This window comes from Leopardus geoffroyi, chromosome D1, assembly GCF_018350155.1.
Source record: "Leopardus geoffroyi isolate Oge1 chromosome D1, O.geoffroyi_Oge1_pat1.0, whole genome shotgun sequence".
Taxonomy (NCBI): Eukaryota; Metazoa; Chordata; class Mammalia; order Carnivora; family Felidae; genus Leopardus; species Leopardus geoffroyi.
The window spans coordinates 33,185,557-33,211,957 of record NC_059329.1 but is presented as its reverse complement, the minus strand read 5'-3'; the positions used below and the strand labels follow the sequence as shown (position 1 = coordinate 33,211,957).

Here is a 26,401-nt window from a genome sequence, read left to right as displayed (position 1 = left end):
AATCATTCATCACGATCATGTGGGATTTATTTCCAGGATGCAAGGATGATTCAACATCTGCTAGTCAATCAAAGTAATAAATCACATCAATAAGAAAAAGATAAAAACCTCATAATCATTTCAATAAACACAGAAAAAGCATTTGACAAAGCACAACATCCATTCATGACAAAATGATGATGTTTTCAAAAAACATACAACAACAAAAACAAAGCCATATGTGAAAACCCAACAGTGAACATCATACTCAATAGGGAAAAACTGAGAGCTTTCCCTCTAAGGTTAGGAACAAGACAAGGATGTCCACTTTTATTCAATGTAGTACTGGAAGTCCTAGCTACAGACAGCAACAACAACAAAAAAGGCATCCAAATCAGTAAGGAAGAACTAAAACTTTCACTATTTTCAGATGACATGATGCTATGTATAGAAAACCCAAAAGACTCTGATAAAAACTACTAGACCTGATAGATGAATTCCGTAAGGTCTCAGAATACAAAATCAATATACAGAAATCCATTGCATTTCTTTACACCAATAATGAAGCAGCAGAAAGAGAAATTAAGAAAACAATACCATTTACAACTGCACCAACAATAATAAGACACCTAGGAATAAACCTAATCAAACAGGTGAAAGACTTATACTCTGAATACTATAAAACACTGATGAAAGAAATTGAAGACAACAGAAAGAAATGGAAAGGCATTCCATGCTCATGTATTGGGACAACAAATATTTTAAAATGTTTGTATTACCTAAAGCAATCTACAGATTTAGTGCAATCCCTATCAAAATACCAAAAGCATTTTTCACAGAACCAGAACATTTAATCCTAACATTTTATTTATTTTTAAAATTTTTTTTAATGTTTATTTATTTTTGAGAGAGAGGCAGACTGCAAACAGAGTGAGGGGCAGAGAGAGAGTGGAAGACACAGAATTGGAAGCAGGCTCCAGGCTCTAAGCTGTCAGCACAGAGCCTGGCATGGGGCTCAAGCCCATGAACTGTGAGATCATGACCTGAGCCGAAGCTGGTCACTTAACCCACTGAGTCTCCCAGGTGCCCCTAATCCTAAAATTTATATGGAAACTCAAAAGACCCCAAAGAGCCAAAGCATTTGAAAAAGAAAAGCAAGTCTGGAGGTATCACAATTTCAGACTTCAAGTTATATTACAAAGCTGTAGTAATCAAAACTGTATAGTACTTGCACAAAAATAGACACCTAGCTCAGTAGAACAGAATAGAAAACCCAGAAATATACTCACAATTATATGGATAATTAATTGTCAAGAAAGGAAGAAAGAATATCCAATGGGAAAAAGACAACCTCTTCAATGACTGTGGGGGCATTTGTGTGGCTCAGTTTGTTAAGTGCCCGACTTGGGTCAGGTCATGATCTCATGGTTCGTGAGTTGGAGCCCTGTGTCAGGCTTTGTGCTGACAGGTCAGAGCTGGAATCTGCTTTGGATTCTGTGTCCCCTGCTCCCTCTGCCCCTCCCCCATTCCTGCTCTCTCTCCCTCTCTCTCTCCCTCTCTCTCTCTCTCTCTCTTTCTCTGTCTCAAAAATAAACATTAAGAAAATAAAAAATAAATAAATAAAGAGCGAAATGTGAGAGCTGAAACCATAAAAATCCTAGAAGAGAGCAGAGGTAGTAATTTCTCTGACATTGGCCATAATAACAGTTTTCTTTAAGTGTATATATTTATTTTGAGGAAGAGAGAGTGCATGTGAGGGACACAGAGAGAGGGAAAGAGAGAATCCCAAAGCAGGTTCTGTGCTGTCAGGGGAGCCCAATATAGGGCTTAAACTCACAAACCATGAAATCATGACCTGAGCTGAAATCAAGAGTCAGACGTTTAACCGACTGAGCCACCCAGACACCTGAGCAACATTTTTGTACATGTCTCCTTAGGCAAGGAAAACAAAAGCAAAAGTAAACTACTGGGACTGAATCAAAATTAAAAGCTTCTGTACAGCAAACAATCAACGAAACTAAAAGGCAACCTACAGAATGGGAAAAGATGTTTGCAAATGACATATCTGATAAAGGGTTAGTATCCATAATATATGAAGAACTTCTACAACTCAACACCCAAAAAACAAATAATACAATTAAAAAATGGGCAGAAGATATGAATGAACATTTCTCCAAAGAAGACATATTCAATATCACTCATCATCAGGAAAATGCCGACCACAATGAGATATCTCACACCCATCAGAATGGTTAAAATCAAAAACACAAGAAACAGCAAGTGTTGATGAGGATGTGGAGAAAAAGGAACCCTTGTGCATTGTTGGTGGAAATGCAAACGGGTGAAACCACTGTGGAAAACAGTATGGAGTTTTCTCAAAACATTAAAAGTACCACTACTCTATGATCCAGTAATCTCACTCTTTGGTATTTAAAAAAAAATTAAAAATCCAGAAAAAAAAAAAACCCACAAACTACTAATTCAAAGGGATACATGCACTTCTAAGTTTATAGCAGCATTATTTACAACAGCCAAATATGGAAGCAGTCCAAGTGTCCATTGATAGGTGAATGGATAAAGAAGTGGTGTGTGTGTGTGTATGTCAGAGAAAGACAAATACCATATAATTTCAGTTACATATGGAATTTAAGAAACACTTAAATTTCACTTATATATGGAAATAAGAAGCAAAACAAGTGAGCAAATGTAAACAAAAAAGAGAGACAGACAAACCAAGAAACAGACTCTGAACCATAGAGAATAAACTGATGGTTACCAGAGGGGAGATAGGTAGGGAGATTGGTGAAATGAGTAATGGGGATTAAGGAGTATACTTGTGATGAGCACTGGGTGATGTATGGCATTGCTGAATCTCTATAGTATACACCTGAAATTAACATAACTCTGTATATTGACTATTTTGGAATTAAAAAAATTTAAAAAGGAGATTTAAGTCAGTGTCTGACATACTGCAAATGCTTAATAAATGATATTCATTATAAATATCATCCCTGATTTTATACCCAAGCCAGAAAGCCTGAAAGGTAAATCTCCCTAAATTACCTAGCTAATAAATGGCTTTTATGTGACCATTAGATTCATGTCTCTACTATTAACTCATAAGACTGAAAATTTAATTAGGCAAGAATGAGGTAAGTTTTTGCTTACACTTGTGTTCTCTGCATCTACAACAGCACTGGTATATAATAGATACATATAAATATTTGTTTAACACATCCATTTCTTTTTTTTTAACAAAAAAATTTGCTAGATATACCTGGATTAAAATTCCAACTCCAGTTCCTTCTAGCTATATAAACTTAGACAAGTTAACCACTTTCAGTCATAATTTTCCCACTTGTTGAAAATCGGGCTAATGTTACTTAACACTTACTTCGCAGGCTTGTGGAGAAGCGTAGATGAAGCAAGCACTCTGAGTATCATGCCCTGCACGGGAGAGGCTCATTACATTTTAGTCTCCTTATCTTTTGCAGTCTGCTCTATAGTTTTCTGTCTGAATTAGCAAACATCAAGGTTTGCCACAAGAGGGCAATACTATATGGAAATGGAAATCTATGCCAAAAAAACCCCATAAAAAACAAATAAAACAACAAAATAACCCCCCAAAACACCCCAAGAAAACCTACTCCCAAATGAAAACTTTTCCAAAATTACATTTATTCCTCTCTCTCTTTCTATCCTTCTCCCTGCCCCCCATAACTATAGTTTGTTAATAAGGTTTTCATATTTAGAATTCTGTTCTTTTCTATTGTGTTCTTTAAAAATCAAGTAACCTTAAAAATCAAACCGTCACGAGGAGCCAATTTCACCCTCTGCAATTATTCCTGCTCCTTTAGTTGGTGGTCTTGACTGGCATGTAAAAAGATAATGCTTCTGGTTATGTAAGTTCAAATCTTAGAGTTATATTAGATTCTTGCCTCATCCATGCAATATGTTTCCTTCCTTTAATTAATATGCTTAGTGCCTATCTCTTCCCCATTCTCATGTCTACCTACCTGGTCCAAATCCCCTCTTCTCATCTCTCAACCATTTACCTTTTGGTCTTCCAACTGTTTTTCTTTAGTCCATTTATTGAATAACAAATGCTTGGATCCAATATACTTATACAAGGTGGTCTATGTTCTGTGCTCTTCCTAGGAAAGACTCCCATTTCTTTCCCTGGGACTAAATGATGTTTCTTTTGGGCTACATTTAACATTTTTGTGTTTCATGATAACAGTGGAAAGGAAGAGGGAGTAATATATTTTGAGAATGGCTCTGCAATTTATGAAAGCATTTTTCAGCTGCAAAGGACATTAGCAAGTCACATAGGCTGCTGCCACTAATGATATGTATACTTGCCTATCAGAGAATGTATGTTCATATCCCAACTAATTTGAAAAGAAACAAATGTTAGCAGCACTGTGTAGACTGAAAAAACAAAAACAAAAACAAAAACAAAAACAAAACTTTTATCAAGGCAGAATAAACAATACCTGTTATGATGCTATGGAAGAATTTGATCTAAACTTTCCTCTACTAGCAGAAGACTATCTTAGAAATTTTCCTGATTCATAATTTTTTTTTAGTGTAAAATGGTTTTGAAAACAAATCTGATTCTTCTGTCTTCTTTGCTTCTCTTATTAATAACCGAATCATCTAAATGAAATATTCTAGATACAAAGGACAAATGTTGTATGATTCCACTTATATGAGATACCTACAGTAGTCCAATTCATAGAGAGAAAGTAGAATGGTGGTTACTAGGAATTGGGGGAGAGGGGTATGGGAAGTTGTTCTTTAATAGGTACAGAGTTTTAATTGGGGAAGATGAAAAAGTTCTGCAGATGGATGGTGGTGATGACAACACAAAAATGTGAATGCACTTAAATGTCACTGAACTGTTGTATACTTAAAAAATAGTTAAAATGGTAAATTTTATGTTATATATATTATGTATATAAAATAATATATAATATATATATATATATATATATATATATATATATATATATATATAATCTGAAATGTGAATCATGTGTTTTATTCATCTGGGTTCAATATTGTTTTTCTAGATGTGATATTAAGTTCAAATAGAATTGCACAAAACCTACTTTCAAGGAGCATACTTTGGGAAAAGATAACATATAGGTAGAAATGCAGGCAGTGACAGTGTCCCTGCCTTCTCACTGTAACAAATGCTGAAGAGGATGTTTAATCTTTCTAGGTGCATTCGCTTTCAATTTAGTAACCTTTTACCAGGCCTGAATTTGGCCTCAGAATATATGAGTCTCAGAGGCCTAAATCTACAAAACAAATTAAAAAATACAGTATTCCTCTTCTTATCCATGGAAGATACATTTCAAGACCCCCATCGAATGCCTGAAACTGTGATAGTGCCAAACCCCATATATACTATGTTATTTCCAATACATACATTCCTATGATAAAGTTTAATTTATAAGTCAAGCACAGTAAAGAAAATTAACAAAAACAACTAGTAATAAAATAGAAAAACTATAATAATTACTATAATAAAAGTTATATGGATGTGGTCTCTGTCTCCCCCCAAAATATTTTATTGTACTGTTCTTCTTCTTCTTCTTCTTCTTCTTCTTCTTCTTCTTCTTCTAATGATGTGAAATGATAAAATGCTTTCCTGATGAGAAGAAGTGAGGTGAAGGATGACATAGCATTAGATTACTCTTGACCTTCTGATGATATGTCAGAAAGAGAACCATCTGCTTCCATACTGCAGTTGGCCATGGGTAACTACAACTATGGAAAGGTAAGCTACAATTAAGGGGCAACTACTGTAATAATAACCCAACAGTAATACTTATTAAATATATATCAAGCACCAGGATTAAGTGCCAGCCAGGATCTAGGTCAAGAAAAAAGTTATAGGCAGATTTACAAATATCATATATTAGCTTACTATCCCCAACTCACTATTTTGCTTTTTAAAGTAAACAAAGCCCCATACATCCCATTTATTACAGAATTAAGAAAACTAACAGAGACACACCTCTGTGCCAGTAACCATGTCAAAGAGTATGTCAGCCAATAATATTTATGAAACTGACATGCCGCTGACAGGCCCACATACTGTGAAGTAGAAATTTTCAGAAAGGGTACATTTTGATCCATTAAAATTTCCTATGAAAAAAAGCTTGCAGGTATAGACACTCTTTGATTTAGAAAGTCTATTCTTTTAGAAAGAATCTAGTTCAATTATTATGGTGGGGGGAAATAATACATAAAAACAACAGTTCAAAACTGATGATAAATTCACCTCAAAGCAAAACCATCTTTGCTTGGTTAATGTGGCATAAGAGAAAGCTTGACTAGCAAGTATAATTAAAGTATGAATCACAGGCATGAGTCATGAGTAACCCTGAGAGCACCTATAGGGAAAAAAGTCCATTATAACCTACTAAATTTAGAGACTAAAGGATGAAGGGTAGGAGGAAAAATCTTAATTCCATGTAAATGCAGTTATGGGCCTGAATGGAAACACTGATAATGGCATTGATGCATTATTGGTCCAGAATTTGTGTGAGACTCTGTAACACAGCATATTATGCTTAATGTATAGGTACTCATTTTTGATGTTTTCTATTCCTAGAATTTCTTGAGGTCAGGTACTTTGCTTTGCTTTATTTGTTTTTCCATACAAATCACTTCTTGACTCAGATTCTACTAATGTAGATAGTTGGCATAAAACATGCAGCTACACACGTGAATGGGCAAATGATAACCCATATCTCAGAATCTAGAATAAATGTGTCCTGACATATAAGACTTTTCAAAAAATGAAAAATGACATCCAATAATATATTAAATGCCACTTTTCAGACTGTTGATACATTTTAAAGAATCACAGAAATTTTATTTAATGAAAAACAGGAAGAGATTGTTATATTTTATCCTATTTCATATCTCAGCAGTTGGCATTGAATTTACTTGCTTGGATAAACTATATGGCAAAAGTTGAAAGAAAAATATTTGTTTGGCCTGACTTTTTTGTCTTTCAAGCTGTGTGATGAATATAAAATTGCCTCAGGTGAAAAACAGCCCCACTGCTTGGGCTACTCAATTAACTGACAAACGGCATTCTTGCCCACCATCTGACCCCACCTACCCAAATGAAGAGTATTTAACTGACAGACATAGGTTAGACACTGGAGTTAAAATGGCTCTAGTGATGATTGGACATTCTGATAATATTTAGAGGTACAATGATACGAATATGGTTGGAAGGTTTTTAAGTCCAATTTCCTTGCTCAGAAGAATTTATTTTATTTAAAAAATTTGTTTGAAGTTTATTTATTTATTTTGAGAAAGAGCTTGAGCAGGATAGGGGCAGAGAGAGAGGGAGAAAGAGAATTCAAATAGGCTCTGCACTCTCAGCACAGAGCCAGATGAGGGGCTTGAACGCAAGAACCTGTGAGATCATGACCTGAGCCAAAATCAAGAGTCCGGCATTTAACCCACCCAAGCACCCTTTTGGCTGAGAAGAATTTAAATCAAAGCCATCAAATACACTGTTTACATCATCTTATCCTAGTTTAACGTTTATGTACTATTTTTAATGTTCATGTGTACTTCTTTAAAGAAAATTGAAACTAAAAGTCTTGACAGTCTCTGAAACTTAATTGGGAAAAATGTAAAGTACATTAATGGAATTTTTCCCATGATCTGTAGAAGAGTTTTTTAAACAGATGGTTCAAATGTACAGAGCAATGAAAACACAGAAATTAAAAGCAGATTCTTAAGAAAAATAACAGAGTTCTCAGAAATACTATGGATGATGGCAGGACTGGATGTAAGGCAGTACTTTGTTTTGCTGTCAAGGTTTGGAGAGAACAGGAATTTATTAGGTGATCCTCTATCAGAGAAGGGGTAACTGACTCTTGGTAGGAATTTACTATTCATTTGGAATTCCAGCCAACTTCAACAATTTGAAAATCCTCATGCTTGTAGGATAATTCCATCCAGGTGCCAACAAAATATATAGTATTGTGATGTAAGTATTCTTCTATAAGTGGGAGCACTTCAGTCCAAGGTGCGTATCTGGGGGATGGGGATGGTCTAAAATCTCTCCACCTTCATAGCTACTTGGAAAAACAAGGAACATCCCAAGGCCTATGAACCTTTTCATTTTCAGTATAAAAAACTCTGACTTTCTTGGATCAAGGAAGTGAGCGGTGGGAAAGAGGTAGGAAAACTTTTCAATCTGGAATTTATACGTATTTAGTGGAAACGTGTGAAATAAAATCTAAACTAATGCTAAAAAGTACCATCTTCCAACCGGAGTTCAAAATGACTTCCCAAACTTCAAGGAAAGTTAAAGTTGGTTTCTCTCCCAGGCAATTTTAGGGTATGGGTGGTGAGAAAGACGGGTAGGGGAGGTACGTTGGGAGTTTGAGATCCTTTGGGGCGTGGAGAACCGCGAAGTGTTGCCATGAGCTAGTCAGCTCCAGGTGCCGGGGAGGAGACAGAGCTGACGCCCCTGGCGAAGGCGTGAGCGCAACTACGCCGCAGCCGCGCGCAGCGCAAGAGCCTAGTGCGGGCGGGTGGGTGGCGGCCGAGGGTGACTGGGAGAAGAGGCGGGGTGGCGCGGGGTGGGAGTGCGGCGGCTGGAGGAGGGTCTCCCAGCCCAGGCCCGATTTGCAAGCTCTCTGAGCCTGCGTCCGCCGAGGGGGAGGGCTTCCCTGGCCTGTCCAGAGTGGCTCAGAGCACAAACGACTGTCAAGAGAGTAGGAGAGTGGAGGTGCCGGAAGTGTGTGCTCGCCGTGGGGTAACTTTCCTGCTCCGGCCGCGGCCCGGAGCCTCCGCCGCCTAGCTGTTCGCAGCGACGATGCGCTCTGATGACAACGACCTGAGCGGACCCGCGCCTCGGCCCACCGCCCGAGTCTGCACACTCCTCGCCGCAGGAGAAGAAGACTGAGCCCGGAGGCGTCCGCGCGCCCCGGGAGCCGGGTGCAAGGCGGCGCGGCGCTCGGGGCCCATTTCCTCTGCGCGGTCCCCTAGCGTTTGGCTTGTTCCCCGCGATCGTGCGTCCTCAGCGCCGGCCGCGGTCGCCGGCTGTTCCCGCCCTCACCGCCGGCCCGGACGTGCCCCGGCAGCCACTGGTAGCGTCTGTGCCATGGGGCTGCCTACTCTGGAGTTCAGCGATTCCTACTTGGACAGCCCAGATTTCAGGGAGCGCCTGCAGTGTCACGAGATTGAGCTGGAGCGAACCAACAAGTTCATTAAAGAGCTCATTAAGGACGGCTCTCTGCTCATTGGGGCGCTGAGGAGTAAGTGGATCGGGCAGGGGCGGATGGAGGGCGCGCAGGGATGTGGCGAGTCCCCGCGGGGTGCGGATTTGAGGGGTGGGATGGAGGACTCGGGGCTTCTTTTGTTTGAATGGGTTTGGGACAAAAGCTGAAGAGCTCCCCTGCTGGTGGCCAACAAAGTTTGTTCTTAGGTGTTCTTTACTTAAGTAATGTCTACAGAGAAGGGGAAGTCCTACACTGGACACAGGAGTGTATCTTGAGGAAAGTTGTTCAAAGTTATCTTTTTGTATAACGCTCCTGGAAAAATGTTGGAGACTATTGGTCCTTTTTTGTTTGTTTGTAATTTTATTATGCCTGATTTGAACACTTTTTCAAAAGTCCTGAAGGAGGGATTCAAGAGTTTGTCTTAAGGATAAAATGAAGGTAGTTTAGTGATATTCAAAGAAAATTATTGATTTCTTATGTGTATCAGTGGCTCTTCACTGGGCACAATCGATCACAGAATTGGCTTTTTAAAAAAATAGACATTTACAATTTTGTCATTAGGAGGATGATGGAGATGATCGAAGACAGCATGGCACCAGTGGATTTAGTCTCTACCAGTTTTTTTGTTGCGTCTTAATTTTTGGTTTATATTGTAAATCTGATGTTGGTCGAGTCATTGGGGATGAGAGTTGATGGTTAAAGGTCAACCAGAATTTCTGATTATTATATAAGTAAAAACTGCCCTTAGGGATTTTTCCCCACTTCCCTTTCCCAGCCGATTTTCTTTACTCCCTCCTGAATCTGCTGGTTTTCACTTTCAGTTACTAAGACCTAGGACAGTCTTAGTTTTAACTCCAGTTTCTCTTAGAGAAAATGAAGTGATGTAACTGATAAGGCTTAACTTGTACCTTTCCCAGGAAGTATTTGCATCTTAAAGGAAGCTTCTGAAGGTTTTAGCTACTGAAATGAAGCCCCGAATTATCTGGTCTCTGATGACTGGGTGAGTGAGGTATTTTCGTAAGTTGGAGAGCTTTTAGGAGATCTAGCAATCCCCAGGACAAATGTAGGGGAACCATCATCGTGAAAGGTCAGTAACAACATGTTGGGGATGTGTGTGTGCCCAACACTGAGACATTAGCATCTGAGCTGTATTTTGAAGCATGTATTAATGGTAAGAATAGAGCTTAGCAAAATATCTTGAAATAAGGGTGCTCCCAAATCTTTTTAACCATCCCAAATGCCAAAACATTTACTTATCACTTGTGTTACTTAACTAGGGTAAAGAGGATATGTTTTATACCCACATTCATTCAATTGCTGAATTTGAGGCTGCTACTGGTAACAGTATTTACTGATCTGTGAAAAAAGTAGCTTATATGCAGTTCTTTCCATTCTGTACATACACAAATGTGAACTCACCTTCCTTCTGGTTTGCAAACTCTGGTTGAGGTTTCAGGACTAGCATCTTTGCATTTTAGCCTCTTCCGAAAGAGGGTCCCCATTTCCGTGTGCTAAGTGCCAAGCTGACTCTTGCTGGAGCTGCCAGGTGGTCTACAAGTGATATTTTCTCCTCATTTTGCTGGGGAGATCAATTTTAGTGTTTCAAAAATTGAAAACACTTCCATAGCTGTGATAAAAACTCTGAAATGCATGTTATTTTGCTAGTAATAGAATGTATTTTATTATGATTTTTTAATCTAGTCTTGCAAAAATCAGGTGATTCCTATCCTTAATAAGTTGGTTTTTCCATGTATAAGTGAGGAAATCATGACAGTGTAAGCTCCTTGAACATGCAGAACCTGTCTTGTTCATTTGGTCATAAGCGCTTAAATATACAACCTGCCGTCTTTCTAGAATTCTTAGGTTTGTGATGAGAGTACATTATTTTAATTAACATTTGGTTATTTATATCATTATGAAAGGAAGACATTTTATTCCTTGTTGAAATAATTCCCAGCATCAGCTGCAAATAGAGATTTGGAGCAGAGGAACTCTTGAAGTCACATGATGGCACTGCTTTTTTCCCACCAAGCCACCTTCTGTCCCTTGGGAAGGATGCAGTGAGGCTAGGCTGCAGCTGCTAAGTGCCAGCTCTCCGAAGCTGCTCAGCTAGGCTAAGAGTGTGCCTACAGGACTTTGAAGCCTGCTTATAGTTCTATCCCAGATCCACCAAGAAGCCCTCCTTTCCCCAGTTCTGTCCCTTCTGACTGTTTTTCTTTTCTGCTCTAGGGAGCCTTCACCTTCCCTAACTTTCAACTATGCCTTTGCATTCTCTGTACCTACTGTTTCAGTAAGTGTATCCGTTATCTACTTCAGTTTTATTTTTAGAACTTTGCTGTTATTTTCATTAATAATTAATGGTTTCTTAATATAGCCTTCCTGAGCTGACAGTCATCATCTAAGCATCTTCTATTATTTCTATCCTAGTTCATAGCTCTTCTGGTGAGAATTTTGGCATGGACTTTTGGCTAATACATATGTAACTGTTTCAGTAGGAGTCACATATGCTTTTTTTTAAATTAAAAAAATGTTTATTTATTCTTGAGAGACAGGGAGTGAGCAGGGGAAAGGCAGAGAGAGAGGTAGACGCAGATTCCAAAGCAGTCTCCAGGTTCTGATCTATCAGCACAGAGCCAAACGTGGGGCTTGAACTCATGAACTGAGAGATCATGACCTAAGCCAAAGTTGGAGGCTTAACCGACTGAGCCACCCAGCTGCCCCAGGTAAGGAGTCTCATATGCTTTTTGATTTTTACTTCAGGATGTACCTTTTTTGAGAATTACATGAAGGGAAACTACAAAGGCAGTCTAGGCATGTTAGAAGGGGAGGCTGGTAGGTACCATTCAATGTCAATTACAGGAGTATTGTCAGTTACAGACCCCTAATAAAAGAATCTCAACAGGAGAGAATCATCAGTTACAGACCCCAACAGGGAAAGATGTACACTGCATTTCCTACAAGAAATCTACTATCCCTGCAACTCATCCAATGAGAAAGCATCATCACTCTGAACTTGTGCTTTTCTCCAATAGACAACAGACAACAGGGGTTCAGAACTTCTCCAACTTCTCCATAAAATAACATTCCTCTTCTCTGTTTTCTAGATTTACCTATGGTTTTGTGATAGCTTGCTTGTCCAGGATTGCATTTCTCTTACTTCCGAATAAACCCATTTTTGCTGGTAAAATAACTGGCAGTGTTATTTTTAAGGTTAATAGTTTCTTTAGTAGAGTATTTGGAAGGGTCCTTATAAAGAAAGGAAAACCTTGCTTGACTACATGATTTCAGTTTTAAATAACATAAGTAAGATACTTAACATTCTTAAAATAAATTATTGCTTTTCATATTCACATCCACTTTAAGAAAATGGATGACAGCTAATTAAGTGGATTAACCTAGACCTGAATTTAAATTCTAGTGCTGTCAGGGGCACCTGGGTGACACAGTTGGTTAAGTGTCTGACTCTTGATCTTGCCTCAGGTCATGATCTCATGGTTTGTGGGTTTGAGCCCCACATCAGGCTCTGTGCTGATGGTGTGGAGCCTGCTTGGGATTCTGTCTCTCCCTCTCTCTCTGCCCCTCCCCCACTTGTGCGTGCTCTCTCTCTCTTTCTCTCTCTCTCTCAAAATAAACTTAAAAAAAAGAAAAAAAAGAAAAAAAATAAATTCTGGTGCTGTCAAATGCTGTGTGATAATTGGCAAGTAACTTAACCTCTCTGAGCCCTGCCTTTCCTATATAGTGAAGGAAGATCTATAAATATCTTACCACTAGAATTATTTGTTCGTTTTGTTATATGTCATACAGACATTTGGTGAGCAATACTTGAGAATATTTGATACTGGAGAATTGGGTTTTAGTTCATGCTGTGACTCAAAATCCTCCACCCTTTTCATCAAATGTTATTCTATGAACTTTGTTCCTTTAACAGGTATCAGCCTCAAAATTTGAGTTGTGAAATCATAGGCTATTTTTGCTTATTGATTTTCTTCTTTTAAAGATCATGTTCAAAGGGTCACCTCAAAATGGCTTTCTCATAAATTCCCCCTTTAGTTTATACTTTATAATTTTAGATATTTATGTGAGCTTTGTCCTTGCAAAAATAGACTTCCCCTCCTCCCAAAAACAGAAAAGAGAAAAAAAGGATAGACAGAAATAGAATTGTATTCATTTAATTGAATTATTGGGTGGGGAGTATATGAACATTCTTTCCTCCACTTGCCCTGTGGCATCTTGGGACCTTCCCTTCTTTCTTTTTTCTTTCTCTCTCTCTTTTTTTTTAATTTCAGTTTTTAATTTCGATTCCAGTATAGTTAACGTATAGTGTTAGTTTCAGGTGTACAATATAGTGATTCAACAATTCGATACATTACTCACTGCTCATTGTGAGAAGAGTACTCTTTAATCCCCATCACTTGTTTCACACATGCCCCTTCCCCCCTCTGGTAACCATCAGTTTATTCTCTCTAGTTAAGAGTCTGTTTCTTGGTTTTTTTTTCTCTCTCTCTCTCTTTAATGTGGTGTACATAATGGAATATTACTAAGCCACAAAAAAGAATGAAATCTTGCCATTTGCAACAACATGGTTGGAGCTAGAGGATATAATGCAAAGTGAAATAAATCAGAGAAAGACAGATATATGATTTCACCCATGTGGAATTTAAGGATCAAAACAAACAATTTAAGAAACAAACTTACTACCAGTGCTTCCTTTCATTGCCTTAAGGTGGAATTGTCCAGGTATCTTCTCTGCATTTTGGATGTTTCTCAAACTTCTATGTCTAGGCTTCTTTTAGAGGGAAGAAAAGTTAGTGGACTCTAACATTAGAGTCAGTTATTTATTACGGTAGTTATATATAAGCACAAAACTAATTCTAATGCTTATTCATACAATCTTAAAAGCAAATCAATTTATGAATTAAATAAAATAATGTGAAACCAATAAAAAAGCTTGTCAACTACATTTAATTAATCTAATGGTTGATGATGATTTACTGAAATGAAATTTCCCCTTGTATAAAAATTGCTGATAATGTCTTGTATGTTGACGATTCATTTTCTCTTTGCTTTTCCCAGTTGAAACTGCAGTTCTTAAAACTGCTTGCCCAGATGATGGCCTCCTCTCTATCACAAACTATTTATTTAGTGGTCGTATTGCCTCTGTTCCTAAGGAGTAGTGCCTGACACTAGCAATGCATGACACGAATAAGAAGGGCACCTATTTGAGTGGTAGAGGTTGATTGCTCCTAAGTTTAGATATAAAATATGCAGTTAATGCAAACATTAGGACATGAGCAAGAGGGAAGAACACAATTTCTGGTGTTTATTGCCTTCTGTGTTCCCAGACCCCAGTTTGAAGTACGCTGCTATGGTACACTCGTGATCTGGGGATTAAGTAGTTGTTTACCAGGGATGCAAAGGCTACCTTGAGACTGTGAAAAGGGTGAGGGATACCTGCCTTCTGCTTGTTGTGTGTCTCAAACTCACCTTAGCCTGGTTTCACTTGTTTCTTCACTATTTTGTGTGTATGTTCTGGGCCCACCTTACTACTAGAGTTTTTGGTGACACAGGGAAGGGGTTAAAAGGAAAAAGACAAGTTTAAGAAGTTTGAGACTTTATATAGTTATGTGCTGTTTATTTGGTCATCCTTCAGCTTTTAGTAAAAATTGCTATTGTTTGGCCATTTTTTGTATTTAAACTTGTACCTAGGTTTTATTTAGTACCTAGTACCTAGGTTCCATTTATGAATGGAACTCATTGCTGATTCTTGTTTACCCTGCAACAGCTCCTTCACTGCTGCTGCTTTCACTAAGGTTGTTTTGCTTGTTTAGCTGGGCAGTCTAACCAAAGGTATGGATGTGTAATTACTTCAACCATTCATTTGGTTCTTAAGCCATTAGAATTAGAGTTAAATGATCAGAAGTAACTGTATCTTTCAAATGAACTGTAATTAATTTTAAGAACTGGTAGATTAGGAATGTGGTGCTTTCAGGTTCTGCTTCAGAGATGTTGCAAGTAAAAGCAGTTACACTTGTGTGAATTTAAATGGCAGCCTTGGTGCTTATCAAAGTGGAAGTAATTTGGGCTGGCTGAGTAATTCCATTTACTTCTCTTATGATGCTCAACATGAACTTAATGGGTACCCGTTTACATTGTCTTTATTTCCCTTGGATTTCCTTTTTCAGCAAGTAGTAATTGAGGGGCTGTCTTGTTTGAGGCCACAGAATGAGTTAGTGGGAGAATGGCTTAGCAGTAACCACCTTTACACTGCCATCTCTGACAGTTATGATCAAGGTACCCCGAGAGTATAGAAAGCTGAGGTAACCACTAAAATGTTAAGTCACTGAAAAGCTGCTTTAACAAACATCCTTTGAATTATTAACTTAAAAGCACAATGTTTATTGGGTTGTGATATGTTAGCATTACTCAAATAAAAAAATAATACAGCTTACATTCAGTATTGCTTTGGGCTGACTGCAATTTTAAGTAATGAATACATAGAAAATGGCAGATATTTTATTTAGATTTATGAAGAGAAATATTAGATTAAAAAATTTAGACCATTAAGCCATGTTTGGTAAATATTCAACAATGAAATATTTATTATGGACAGGTAAGAAAGGGTTGAGGAAAGGGGGTTTATTTTGTCTTGAATCTCTTTCATGAAAATTGTTTCTTGCCAGAGCTGTGATTGCCGCCTCTTTTGGCCCCAGCCATCCCTGCTGTCTGGATGGTAATTTCCACTCATTTCAGCCTTCTAAGCAGGTGTCATCCCCTCTGTAGTTCCACCTGCCACCCACCAGTTTCAGCTGGCAGCTGGGCCAGCCTTCCTTTTTCCTCCAGCCTGCTGAACCTCTGCCCAGGATCTAATAATCCTTACAGTGTGTCCCAGTTGATTTGGCTTCATCAGCCGAGGACTTGCTACCTGTTTCTTGCTGACTTTCATCCTGAAAATTAAAACCATTTGCTAAGAACCTGGCTGTCTAGTGCATGGAATCTGTGCTTCATCTTTTTCAGCTGCCATACTCTGAGTTGTAATGGCTGGGCTTAGTATAAGTATAGAAATTTACATATTTGTTAATCGTAATAGCCCTTGAAAGCAAAGGAAAAGGGGCAGGATGAAAGCAGGACAGTCATTACAAATATAATTATATTAATAGTTTTGTCTTTGGCCAGGTGAAAGTGGGGGAGGGGCAGAGGGGCAGAGGGAGAGTAAGATAGGATCCAAAGCAGGCTCTGTGCTGACAGAAGAGCTGGATGTGGGGCTCAAACTCACTAACCGTGAGATCATGACCTGAGCCAAAGTCAGACGTTTAATCCACTGTGCCACCCAGGCACCCCTGGCCAGGTGAATTTAAATTTTGGCCTGGATATTTCTGGTAATGTGGATCCTTCTCTGTAAGATTACATCTAATGGGGATATTTGGTTAATCAGAGTTTGTCATAGTTCATATCTGCAGTATTCTGTTTTATTACCAAGAATCCAATTCCAACACAGAAGAAAGCATTACCACAAAGCACACGTGTATATCTCTCAGTGAGGACTGTGATTTGCTTCAGAAAAAACAAATTGTGGAATAGTAAGGTGGCTTATAGTGGCTGATAATCTGCCAGTTTTTTTCAGCATTTTTCCTTTCTTGCAGAGGTATGCATGCATAAAAGAAAAATAAAGTACTAATTTTCCTAGGACTTTTAATTTTCCATTTGAGAGTAATTCTTTTAATTGTAATTTTTTATGGAATCTGTTGAGAAAAGTCTAAAAATAAGACTGATGAAATCTTTGTACATTATTTTATATTAATTATTAAGACTTTTCAGTTCCAATATTTAGATTCTATGATAAAGGTCTGTTCCTAATGGCATTTTAAAAATATCAAAACATGACATTTTGTGTGTTGTTGGTTTATCTGACGTGGGTGAATATTAGCTACAATGGGCAATGCTTTATATTTTGTGAAGGATGGGGAAGCATCCTGGATTGGTTCTCAATGTCAGGTGGTATTTAAAAAAATCGGAAAAAATGCTGCACATGTATAACCTTGCTACATTAGTAGAGTTCTCCATGAACCTTGGCTTTACTCTGGGAAAAAGTTGGTAGACGCACTATGACCCCTTTCATTTGGAAGTCAGACAGATTTCTCAGTAGCGGAATTTCTTTGTTTCCTCACACAAATCTAAAAAGCCATACTGCCTGCTTGTTTATGAAAGTCATGCCAAATAGTATTCCCTTGTGTGTAAACACATAATTGGAGCTTATCCAGATGAAAGACCCAGCTTCAGTTTTCTCTTCAGTATACAGTAAAAGTGGTGATTTAATTTAGAAAACTGGTATATGTTTGTGTGTGGAGGAGAGTGATAAGTTGCTAATAGAAGTGAGTATTCAGTATGTATATTATCCCTTTCCAAATGGAAGCTGTGTAAATTGATTTTACTTTGCCTTGGTGAGAATTTTCTCTTCTTCATTTAATTTCCTTATTTCTCACAACGTCTGAATGAACGATGTAGCCCAAAAAAGGGGACAGTGGGGTGGTGGTAGTGGTGAGAGAGGTAAACAAGGGGAAGCAAATTTTAAAGGATTTTTTTTTTTCAACGTTTTTATTTATTTTTGGGACAGAGAGAGACAGAGCATGAACGGGGGAGGGGCAGAGAGAGAGGGAGACACAGAATCGGAAACAGGCTCCAGGCTCTGAGCCATCAGCCCAGAGCCTGACGCGGGGCTCGAACTCACGGACCGCGAGATCGTGACCTGGCTGAAGTCGGACGCTTAACCCACTGCGCCACCCAGGCGCCCCGGGGAAGCAAATTTAAAATTGGTTGAGAAAAGAATTTAAATATTATGGTTTTGTAACTTGTGTTGGGCCTTGTTTATCTCGTATGAAAAAGTTACTATGTGACATTAGAGAATCAAAGGAATAAGAAGGTAGCCTTCCAACTGTTGTAAAAGTTGGGTTGTGCAAAATTTGAGGGAGATAGTTCCCATTAAAAACTGTCAACAAAAGAGATAATAGGGGGTGACTTTTCTAGGGCCGTACTATTTGCAGAAGATGTGGAAAAGCTGTGTACTTATGAAAAAATGATGTCAACATAGGGGGTAATAGGGAGGGACTTTTCAAGGCTTGTGTTGACTGCTTGTCAATCCTGGTTTTCTTTAGGTGACCCTTTCTAACATCACTAATTATTACTTCCTCTGGATCCCAGCTCCATTACTGCACCATTTTTCTTAGTATGTGATGTTGCCGAATTCATCTTCCTTTTTTAGTTTATTTCCTGTATCCTTCTCTTAAATGTTGATAGTATACAAAGATTCCTTCTTAGCCCTTTTACTGTTTGCTTTCCTTGAGTGATTAACATGTCCTCCTGGGCTCTAGCCCTAACCTCATTTTCCTGAGCTCTGGACCTGATTTTTACCAGCATATCACCACATGGATGTACTTCAGGGACCTCAGACTCAATGGTGTGTCAAAACAATTTCTTTCTTGCTCTCCACCTTGTTCTCTTTGTGTTCTCATTTCTTCATTTATAGCCTCATCCACCTGGTCATCTCATAAAGGAACATCTGAGTCCTTCTAACTCTTCCTGTTTCCTTCTCCAGTTTTTAAACTCCAGTTTTTCACTCTTGCCAGATTAGGGCATTTAGGTAGTCCTGTAATTTTGTGCCCCCAGATACTGTAAATTAGATTTTCTCTGCCTATGTTTGGAAATAACACCTTTTTTTTTTTTTTTTTTTTTTTTTTTAGTTTAAAACAATAGACATTTATACTCTCATAGTTCTGGAGGCCAGAAGTCCAAAATCAAGGTGTCAGCAGGGCTGTGCTCTAGGGGATGATTTTTCCTTGCCTCCTCTAGCTTTGGGTGTTGCCAGTACAAGATGTTCCTTGGCTTGTAGATGTGTCACTCCAGTTCCTGGCTGTGCAGTCACATGGCATACCCCTGTGTGTCTCTATTACATTTTACTTGTTCTTTCAAATACAAACTTCTAGGTGCCAAGGATATCGGTATTCTGTCAGCTGTGACCACATTGTGGATGCTCAGTGATTGCTAAACATCAACCAATTTCATTTTACTAAGAAGAGTATATAATATGGAGGAAGTTTTTGAATATCTGTTGGAATGAATGAGCCATGGAATGAGGACCACAAATTTGCTTTTTAATATTTTTTCCAACAGGCTTTTTTATAACTGCTCAAGCTTGGGTGTACTGATTTTTGGGACTGGATAATCCAAGGGACAGCAGATAGTAATAGGAATTACAACTTTATTCTAGTCCTGGTGCTGCTACTAAGTAGTGGCATTGGTACAAGCTACTTGTCTCAGAACCTATTTTTTTCATAAAAAATGGGAATAACGTTTGCTCTGTATTTCCTGTAGGATTTTTGTGTGGGCCATGGAAATAATGCATAATAATATAAAAATGTAACATTATTTTCATTTGTTTTAGGCAGGGTCATTGTGATCCTAATAATTTCAGTTTCTTTTTCAAGACTACATGTAACACATAATGGTCTTGTCAACATTACTACCATATTCTGTAGAAATGAGATTTTTAAAGTGGAAATGCTTTAGTTGAATGTTAAAGCATGGGCTTGTCTCCCAAATTAAATCTATTTGTTAGGAAATGATTATAAGATGTGGCATGATTTTGGTTTACCTTTTTTCTTTTAAGCAAGTATTTGCTATGGTCTGGGAACCAAGAAAGCATTAGGTTGGCATTTAGGGATTATGAATAGGCAGTATAGATGTTGAGACTTCATGGGTATCTGCTGTTGCTTTATTTCTGTTGGCTCAGGTCAGTGGTCTATAAAAGTTATTTAAATGATGGTCACAACTTGCACTTCTCAGAAGTGAAATAGATTGCTGGGCAATTTTAAAAAATAAAATAGGCCAAGCTGCCTATGAGAAATATTTTTTTCACATTGGTTTCTCTATGGAAGGCAGCTAGTGGCTTAGAAAAGCACTTTCCAGGGCGTTTCTTATGCCACACAGATGTTTTGTAAATGTAATTATATTTGAGGTGAGATCATCCTAGTGGTTATTGGTGAGAATAGAAAATGATGAGATTGGTGGGACATTGCTGGAAGGTTTTGGGGACAGGGAATTATTGGAAAAAAAGATATTTCATTAAGAATTAAAGAGGAAGATTCAGTTGGCTCCCTGAGATAATTGAATTGAGCCTGTTAGCTAGGTGGTTAAGGAAAGGCAGTATTTTTGAATTGGTGTCAGAATCGCCAAGAGAGGATATTTGGATGGTACCACAAGGACAAAACAGATCATTTAAAACAACAACAAAAACAATTTCTTTAAAAAAAAATTTTCTTTTTCAACGTTTATTTATTCTGGGGACAGAGAGAGACAGAGCATGAACGGGGGAGGGGCAGAGAGAGAGGGAGACACAGAATCGGAAACAGGCTCCAGGCTCTGAGCCATCAGCCCAGAGCCCGACGCGGGGCTCGAACTCACGGACCGCGAGATCGTGACCTGGCTGAAGTCGGATGCTTAACCGACTGCGCCACCCAGGCGCCCCAACAAAGACGATTTCTTAAGGGATCTTTGAGTTTAAGGGGAACTCTGCCCTGGGGAGCCTAGACTTCAGAGACAGTTTGCAAAGTGAAGGAAGAGCTGGAAAAAGCCAGCCTGTTTGGGGTTACAGAAAGAAAATAGAGACTGTTATTAATCCTGAACAAGGAGTAGCAGTGAGTGAGTGAGTGAGAATAACAGCCTCCAGGTTCGCCAGGTTTAAACTCTGGTGCATGTCCTTTTCTTCCCATTTTTTCCTTGGTTCCTGACACTGCTCTGATGGAAATTAGAGTTCTGTGGATATTCACAGCGGACTGGCTGTGATGTTTTGTGACACCCATTGAAGAGAGGGATGAAAGAGGCTGAACAAAGATGTGGAACCAAGGTGTGACATACTTAAAATGTGCACATTGGTGATTTGTTATCTGTGCATTGTGAATGAACTCCTGCCAGCTAGTTAATGAACATATCCATCAACTCACATAGTTATCCTTTTTTTTTTTGGTGAGAACATTTAGGTTCGACTCTCTTAGCAAATTTCAATTATATAATACAGTATTATTGACTATAGTTACTATGTTTTAAGTTAGAGCCTTGTCTCTAATTCATCTTATAGCTGGAAATTTGTATCCTTTACCATCAACCTCCTCCTATTTCTCCTAACTCCTAGCCCCTGGAAGCTACCAATCTTTCTTTTTATGAGTTTGCTTTATTTTTTATTTTTATTTTTTTGATTCCACATATAAGTGATATCATACAGTATTTGTCCTTCTCTGTCTAGCTTATTCTACTTAGCATAATGCCCTCACAGTCCATCCAAGTTGTCACAAATGGCAAGATTTCCTTTTTTCTCATGGCTGAATAATATTCCATTGTATATATACATCTTCTTTATTAATTTATCTTTTGGTGGATACTTTTTTCCATATCTTAACTATTGTGAATAATATTGCAGTGGACATGCTAGTACAGATAGCTCTTCAATATTCTGTTTTCATTTTCTTTGGATATACACCCAGCAGTGGGTTTCTTGGATCATATGGTAGTTCTATTTTTAATTTTTTGAGAAACCTCCATGCTATTTCCATGTGACTCCACCATTTATATTCCTGCCAACAGTGTAGAAGTGTTCCCTTTTCTCTACATCCTTACCAACACTTGTTATCTCTTATCTTTTTGATGATAGCCATTTTAACAGGTATGAGATGACACCTCATTGTGGATTTGATTTGCGTTTCCCTGATGATGAGTGATGTTGAATGAGTTTTCAAATGTCTGTTGCCTGAATGTCTTTGGAAAAATGTCTATTCAGGTCCTCTGCCCATTTTTTAATCAGATCGTTTATTTGCTATTAAGTTGTATGAGTTCTTTATATATTTTGGAACCAGTATCTAATTTTAGAATAGTTTTATTGCCTTAAAAGGAATCCCATAACCCATTATCTCTCTTCCCTAGCTCCTGACAATTGTTACTAATATACTTTGTTTCTGAACCATTTTTATATAAATGGAATGATGCAATCTATGGCCTTTTATGACTGGCTTCTTTCACTTAGCATGTTTTCAAGGCTCATTCATATTTTAGTATGTATTGGTACTTTATTCCTTTTTATTGCCAAATATTCAATTGTATGATTATACCGCACATTTTGTTTATCCATTTATTAGTTGAAGGACATTTTGGTGTTTCCTTATTATTATTGCTATTATTGATAATGCTACAAGCATTCATGTACCTGTTTTGTGTGGACATATGTTTTCATTCTCTTGGACATATCCTTAGGCATGGAATTATTGGGTCATATGGTAACTTTATGTTGGAACTCCTTTATGTATAGAAACTTAGTAGGTTTATAGACATTTACATTACATTGTTTATGATAGAAAGCAGTTTGAGAGTTAAATGTATATTTAAGGCAAAGTTATAATTTTCCATAGCAAATTCAGATATGACCTTTTTATTTGTTGAAGAAAAACAGAATCACTTGGTAGATATTTAAGGAGGAAACGTTTCATGTTCTTTTAATTTTCATTATACATGGGTAAGTATTTAAAAATCTCATAATGGAAATATAGGGCAATGGCAATTTTTACATATGTGCAGAGTGGCAAGAGTGGGGAGGAGAAAAGGAGAAAATACAAAGTTCACAGTGTGATGGGCCAGGAGAGATGTGAAGAAGAGAGAATGGAACATTGACTTACATATTCATTAAGCATATTTATTTATTTATTTATTTATTTATTTATTTATTTTAAAGTTTATGTGTGCTGTCAGCACAGAGCCTGTGTGGGGCTCGAACCCACAAACCATGAGATCATGACTTGAATTGAAATCAAGAGTCGGATGCTTGACTGACTGAGCCACCCAGGTGCCTCTCATTCAGCATATTTATTAGCACTTGATATATGTCAGATACTGTTCTAGACCTTGGAAATACAGAACAGAGGTCCAGCTCTTCTGGGTTTGCCTTTACTTAGGGCATGCTGGTGATACTGTATAGTGTGTGTGTTGTTACTACTTGGTGCTAAGACCTAGAAGGTACCTTGTGTACCTTTTATTTCTTCAGATAGCCTTTCTCTGTAACCAAGGGTAACTTGTGCATGTCACCTTGTGCACAGCAGTCAACACAGCATAGGGATCTCATATGAGAATGTGAATATGTCCATTCTTCATTCTTCCATTCTTCACTCTTTACACACACACACACACACACGTCGCCCTAGTAAGTCTCTCTCTTTCTTAAACTCTGGTTTCCTCATTTCACAATGGGGATAATAATAATAATAATAATAATAATAATACCTACTTTTTCATGAGGGTTTCACAGTTATTGTAAACTATACTTAGCATATGGTTGCTATTATAATCATGGTGTATTTTTTTTTAAAGTTTTTTGAGTGTTTATTTATTTTTGAAAGAGAGAGAGAGAGAGAGAGAGATTCAGAGCATGAGCGGGGGAGGGGCAGAGAGAGAGGGAGACACAGAATCCGAAGCTGGCTCCAGGCTCTGAGCTGTCAGCACAGAGCCCGACGCGGGGCTCGAACTCACGAGCTGTGAGATCATGACCTGAACTGAAGTCGGACTCTCAACTGACTGAGCCACCTAGGTGCCCCAATCATGGTGTATTTTTTTTAATAGATAAAATGAAATAACCTCAGTGTTAAAAAATATTTAAAATGCCTTTCATGATGATAAACTTTATTTTATTTAGCTTTCCATGTCTACATGAACACACTTAAAAATATAAATATAGTCATAATATGTATACCATTATATATTTATATATAAATTTATACCATTATTTCAAATATTTTTCTTGCTTCATTTTTTTTTTACTATTAGCGTATCTATGACCAAAAGTGCTCAGATTGAAGGTGATATTTATGTGTAAGTAATTTAAAGCAGTCTACATTTGAAATGTAAGTAAAACCAGAGTAGGTTACATATTGAGTAAGGAAACATCTGCACTTTGCTACAGTTCACCCAAAGGAAATTGGATCATGTATCAGCCATGTGATGGAATAAGACTTTCATCTTTTAAAGAAATTTCCCTGCCTAAAATTTGCATTCATCTGTTATTCTGAGATGAAGCCTCTGGTATATACATTGTGACACAGAGTTTGCTGAACCTTAGCATACTCTGTTGTTGGATTGCAGCTGCTGCATCTGCTGGAACTTAACTAAAATCAGAAACAACTATTTTTAAAACTTCTTCGGGCTCACACGTTTAGATTGCTTCTTTTTCTTAATGTGGACAGTTTGTCAGTTCGTGCATGTTTCTTTTCAGGTCCTCAGTTATTAGTCTTTTGGAATTACAAATCACTTTATCTTTTATAAACAATGTAGTTTTTTAAAGGAGTTACTTACCAAATTAATCTGAGAGGAGAAACTAGTCCCTTAGGGTATCTTTTGGCCTTCGACTCTTTCTGATCATTTGTTCTACTTATCTGAATTGTACTAGCCCCTCCAAATTATACATGTGCACACACTCCTATCCCAGGTTCTCCTAAACTATGGTCTATGTCTCATTCTTTATGTTCAGTACTCTGTCAGGTACATATTTATTGACAGGTAACTGTTGAATACATGACTGTGTTGACTTTGTGAAAACTTAACACTGAGATATTCTAAAGCTTAGGATATATGTGGTCATAGTTTTACTGGACTGTTGCTTATTTGACCATCGCATTCCTTCCTGAAGCTTCTCCTTGGGCTTCTGTGGAGCCATATATGTTCCCTTAGCAATCTTTTCATTGACTTTCCAACTTTTTCTTTGTAGTCTTCCAGATTTCTTTCACCTCTTCCTTCCTCTTGAATGTAGGTGTTCATATTGTCCAATGAGAACATTTTCTCAATACATGTAAGTTGGTGATGAATATTTACCCATAACCAAATGGTTAATATCTGTAAGATAAATGGGGGAAGAAGGTGGTTAGGAAGTCATCAGATCAGTGAACACTAGATACAGGACAGTTGATAAGCCAAAGGATAAATACAGCTGTTACCCTTTATGGGGAGTCAGAGAAATGAAAATGAATGTAAAGTATCCATTTTTATCCATTAACATTGCTAAAAGATTTTTTAATGCCTTTTTTAAATTAGGGTGTACTAAGACTTTTACCTTCCGTATGCTGCTGATAGCATTGTAAATTAGTAATATGTGTCAAGGACCTTAAAGTGTTTATACCCACTGGAAAAGTGATCCCAATTATGGTACCTTTTCTGCAGCAGGTAATACTGATTTCCTACCCAGCATCTTTGCCCTTTCATCCCTTCTATAACAATGTGAGTTTGTTCAGTGACTTAAACCTCCTCCAGGTCAGGGGTAAATCCTGATTAGTTGAGTCACTCATTATAACCCATTTCCCCTTGCTAGGAATGGCACGTGTTAACAATTCTCTGTAAATAATTTGATAGTGATTTTCTTAATTTATAGTCTTCATATCTTTTCCCTACTTGCTTTCCCATCTTCCAATTTCTGGCTATTTAATTTGGTTTCTCTTTTATACAGTTATCTTTGAGAACTTTCTCTTTTCATTCTTTTAAAAATGGCATATCGAGGCTATCATAAAATGTACATATCCAGGTTTGGGCTGTTTTGTTTGCTTGTGATAAGCACACTGTTTTCATGGACAAATTAATTATGCCTGGTGTTTTGTTAAAATATAACTAGTATTAATACTATAAGGTTGTCGTTCTCCTGTTGTCCAGGAGAACTCACCTGTAGTGGGTTTAATTTCTTTTTTAATGTTTTGTGAATTATTAGTTGCAAATGAATGTCCTGTGAAAATATGATCTTACTGTCTTTGAGGTAACAGATATTGATGGCAGACAAGTGAGGGCTAAAAGGAGAAAGCTTGAGACTCAGATCATGAAATGGGAGTTACTATCTGGTAAGACTGGGCATCAGTTAGACCAACCTGGGCATAGATCCTGACCATGTGACCCAATATACAGCCTGGGGTGAGGTCTTGGCTCTTTTTGAGGCTGTTGCCTCTGCTTTAATTTGAGGATCACTTTCTTTGATGCACAAATTTATTATGGTAATTGAATCCATTCTTTTATAAGATCAAGCATTGTGCTAGGAACATTCTAAAGTAAAAGATCCAAAAAAATGATAATAGGATTTCTCTTTAATTTCT

At 37.7% G+C, this 26,401-nt stretch overlaps 1 protein-coding gene across 2 annotated transcripts in view; it reads left to right on the top strand.

The window, feature by feature from the left end:
* The first annotated feature begins 8,481 nt into the window (after positions 1 to 8,481).
* Positions 8,482 to 26,401, top strand: part of ARHGAP42 (Rho GTPase activating protein 42) — a 320,243-nt gene continuing 302,323 nt past the window's right edge. Inside the window, exon 1 of one of the 2 annotated variants that reach the window (XM_045483540.1) lies at positions 8,482 to 9,284. In XM_045483540.1, coding sequence (XP_045339496.1) covers positions 9,131 to 9,284 — 154 coding nt within the window. In that variant the 5' untranslated portion in view covers positions 8,482 to 9,130. The remainder of the gene's footprint in view (positions 9,285 to 26,401) is intronic. The other variant, XM_045483541.1, reaches the window with a different exon arrangement.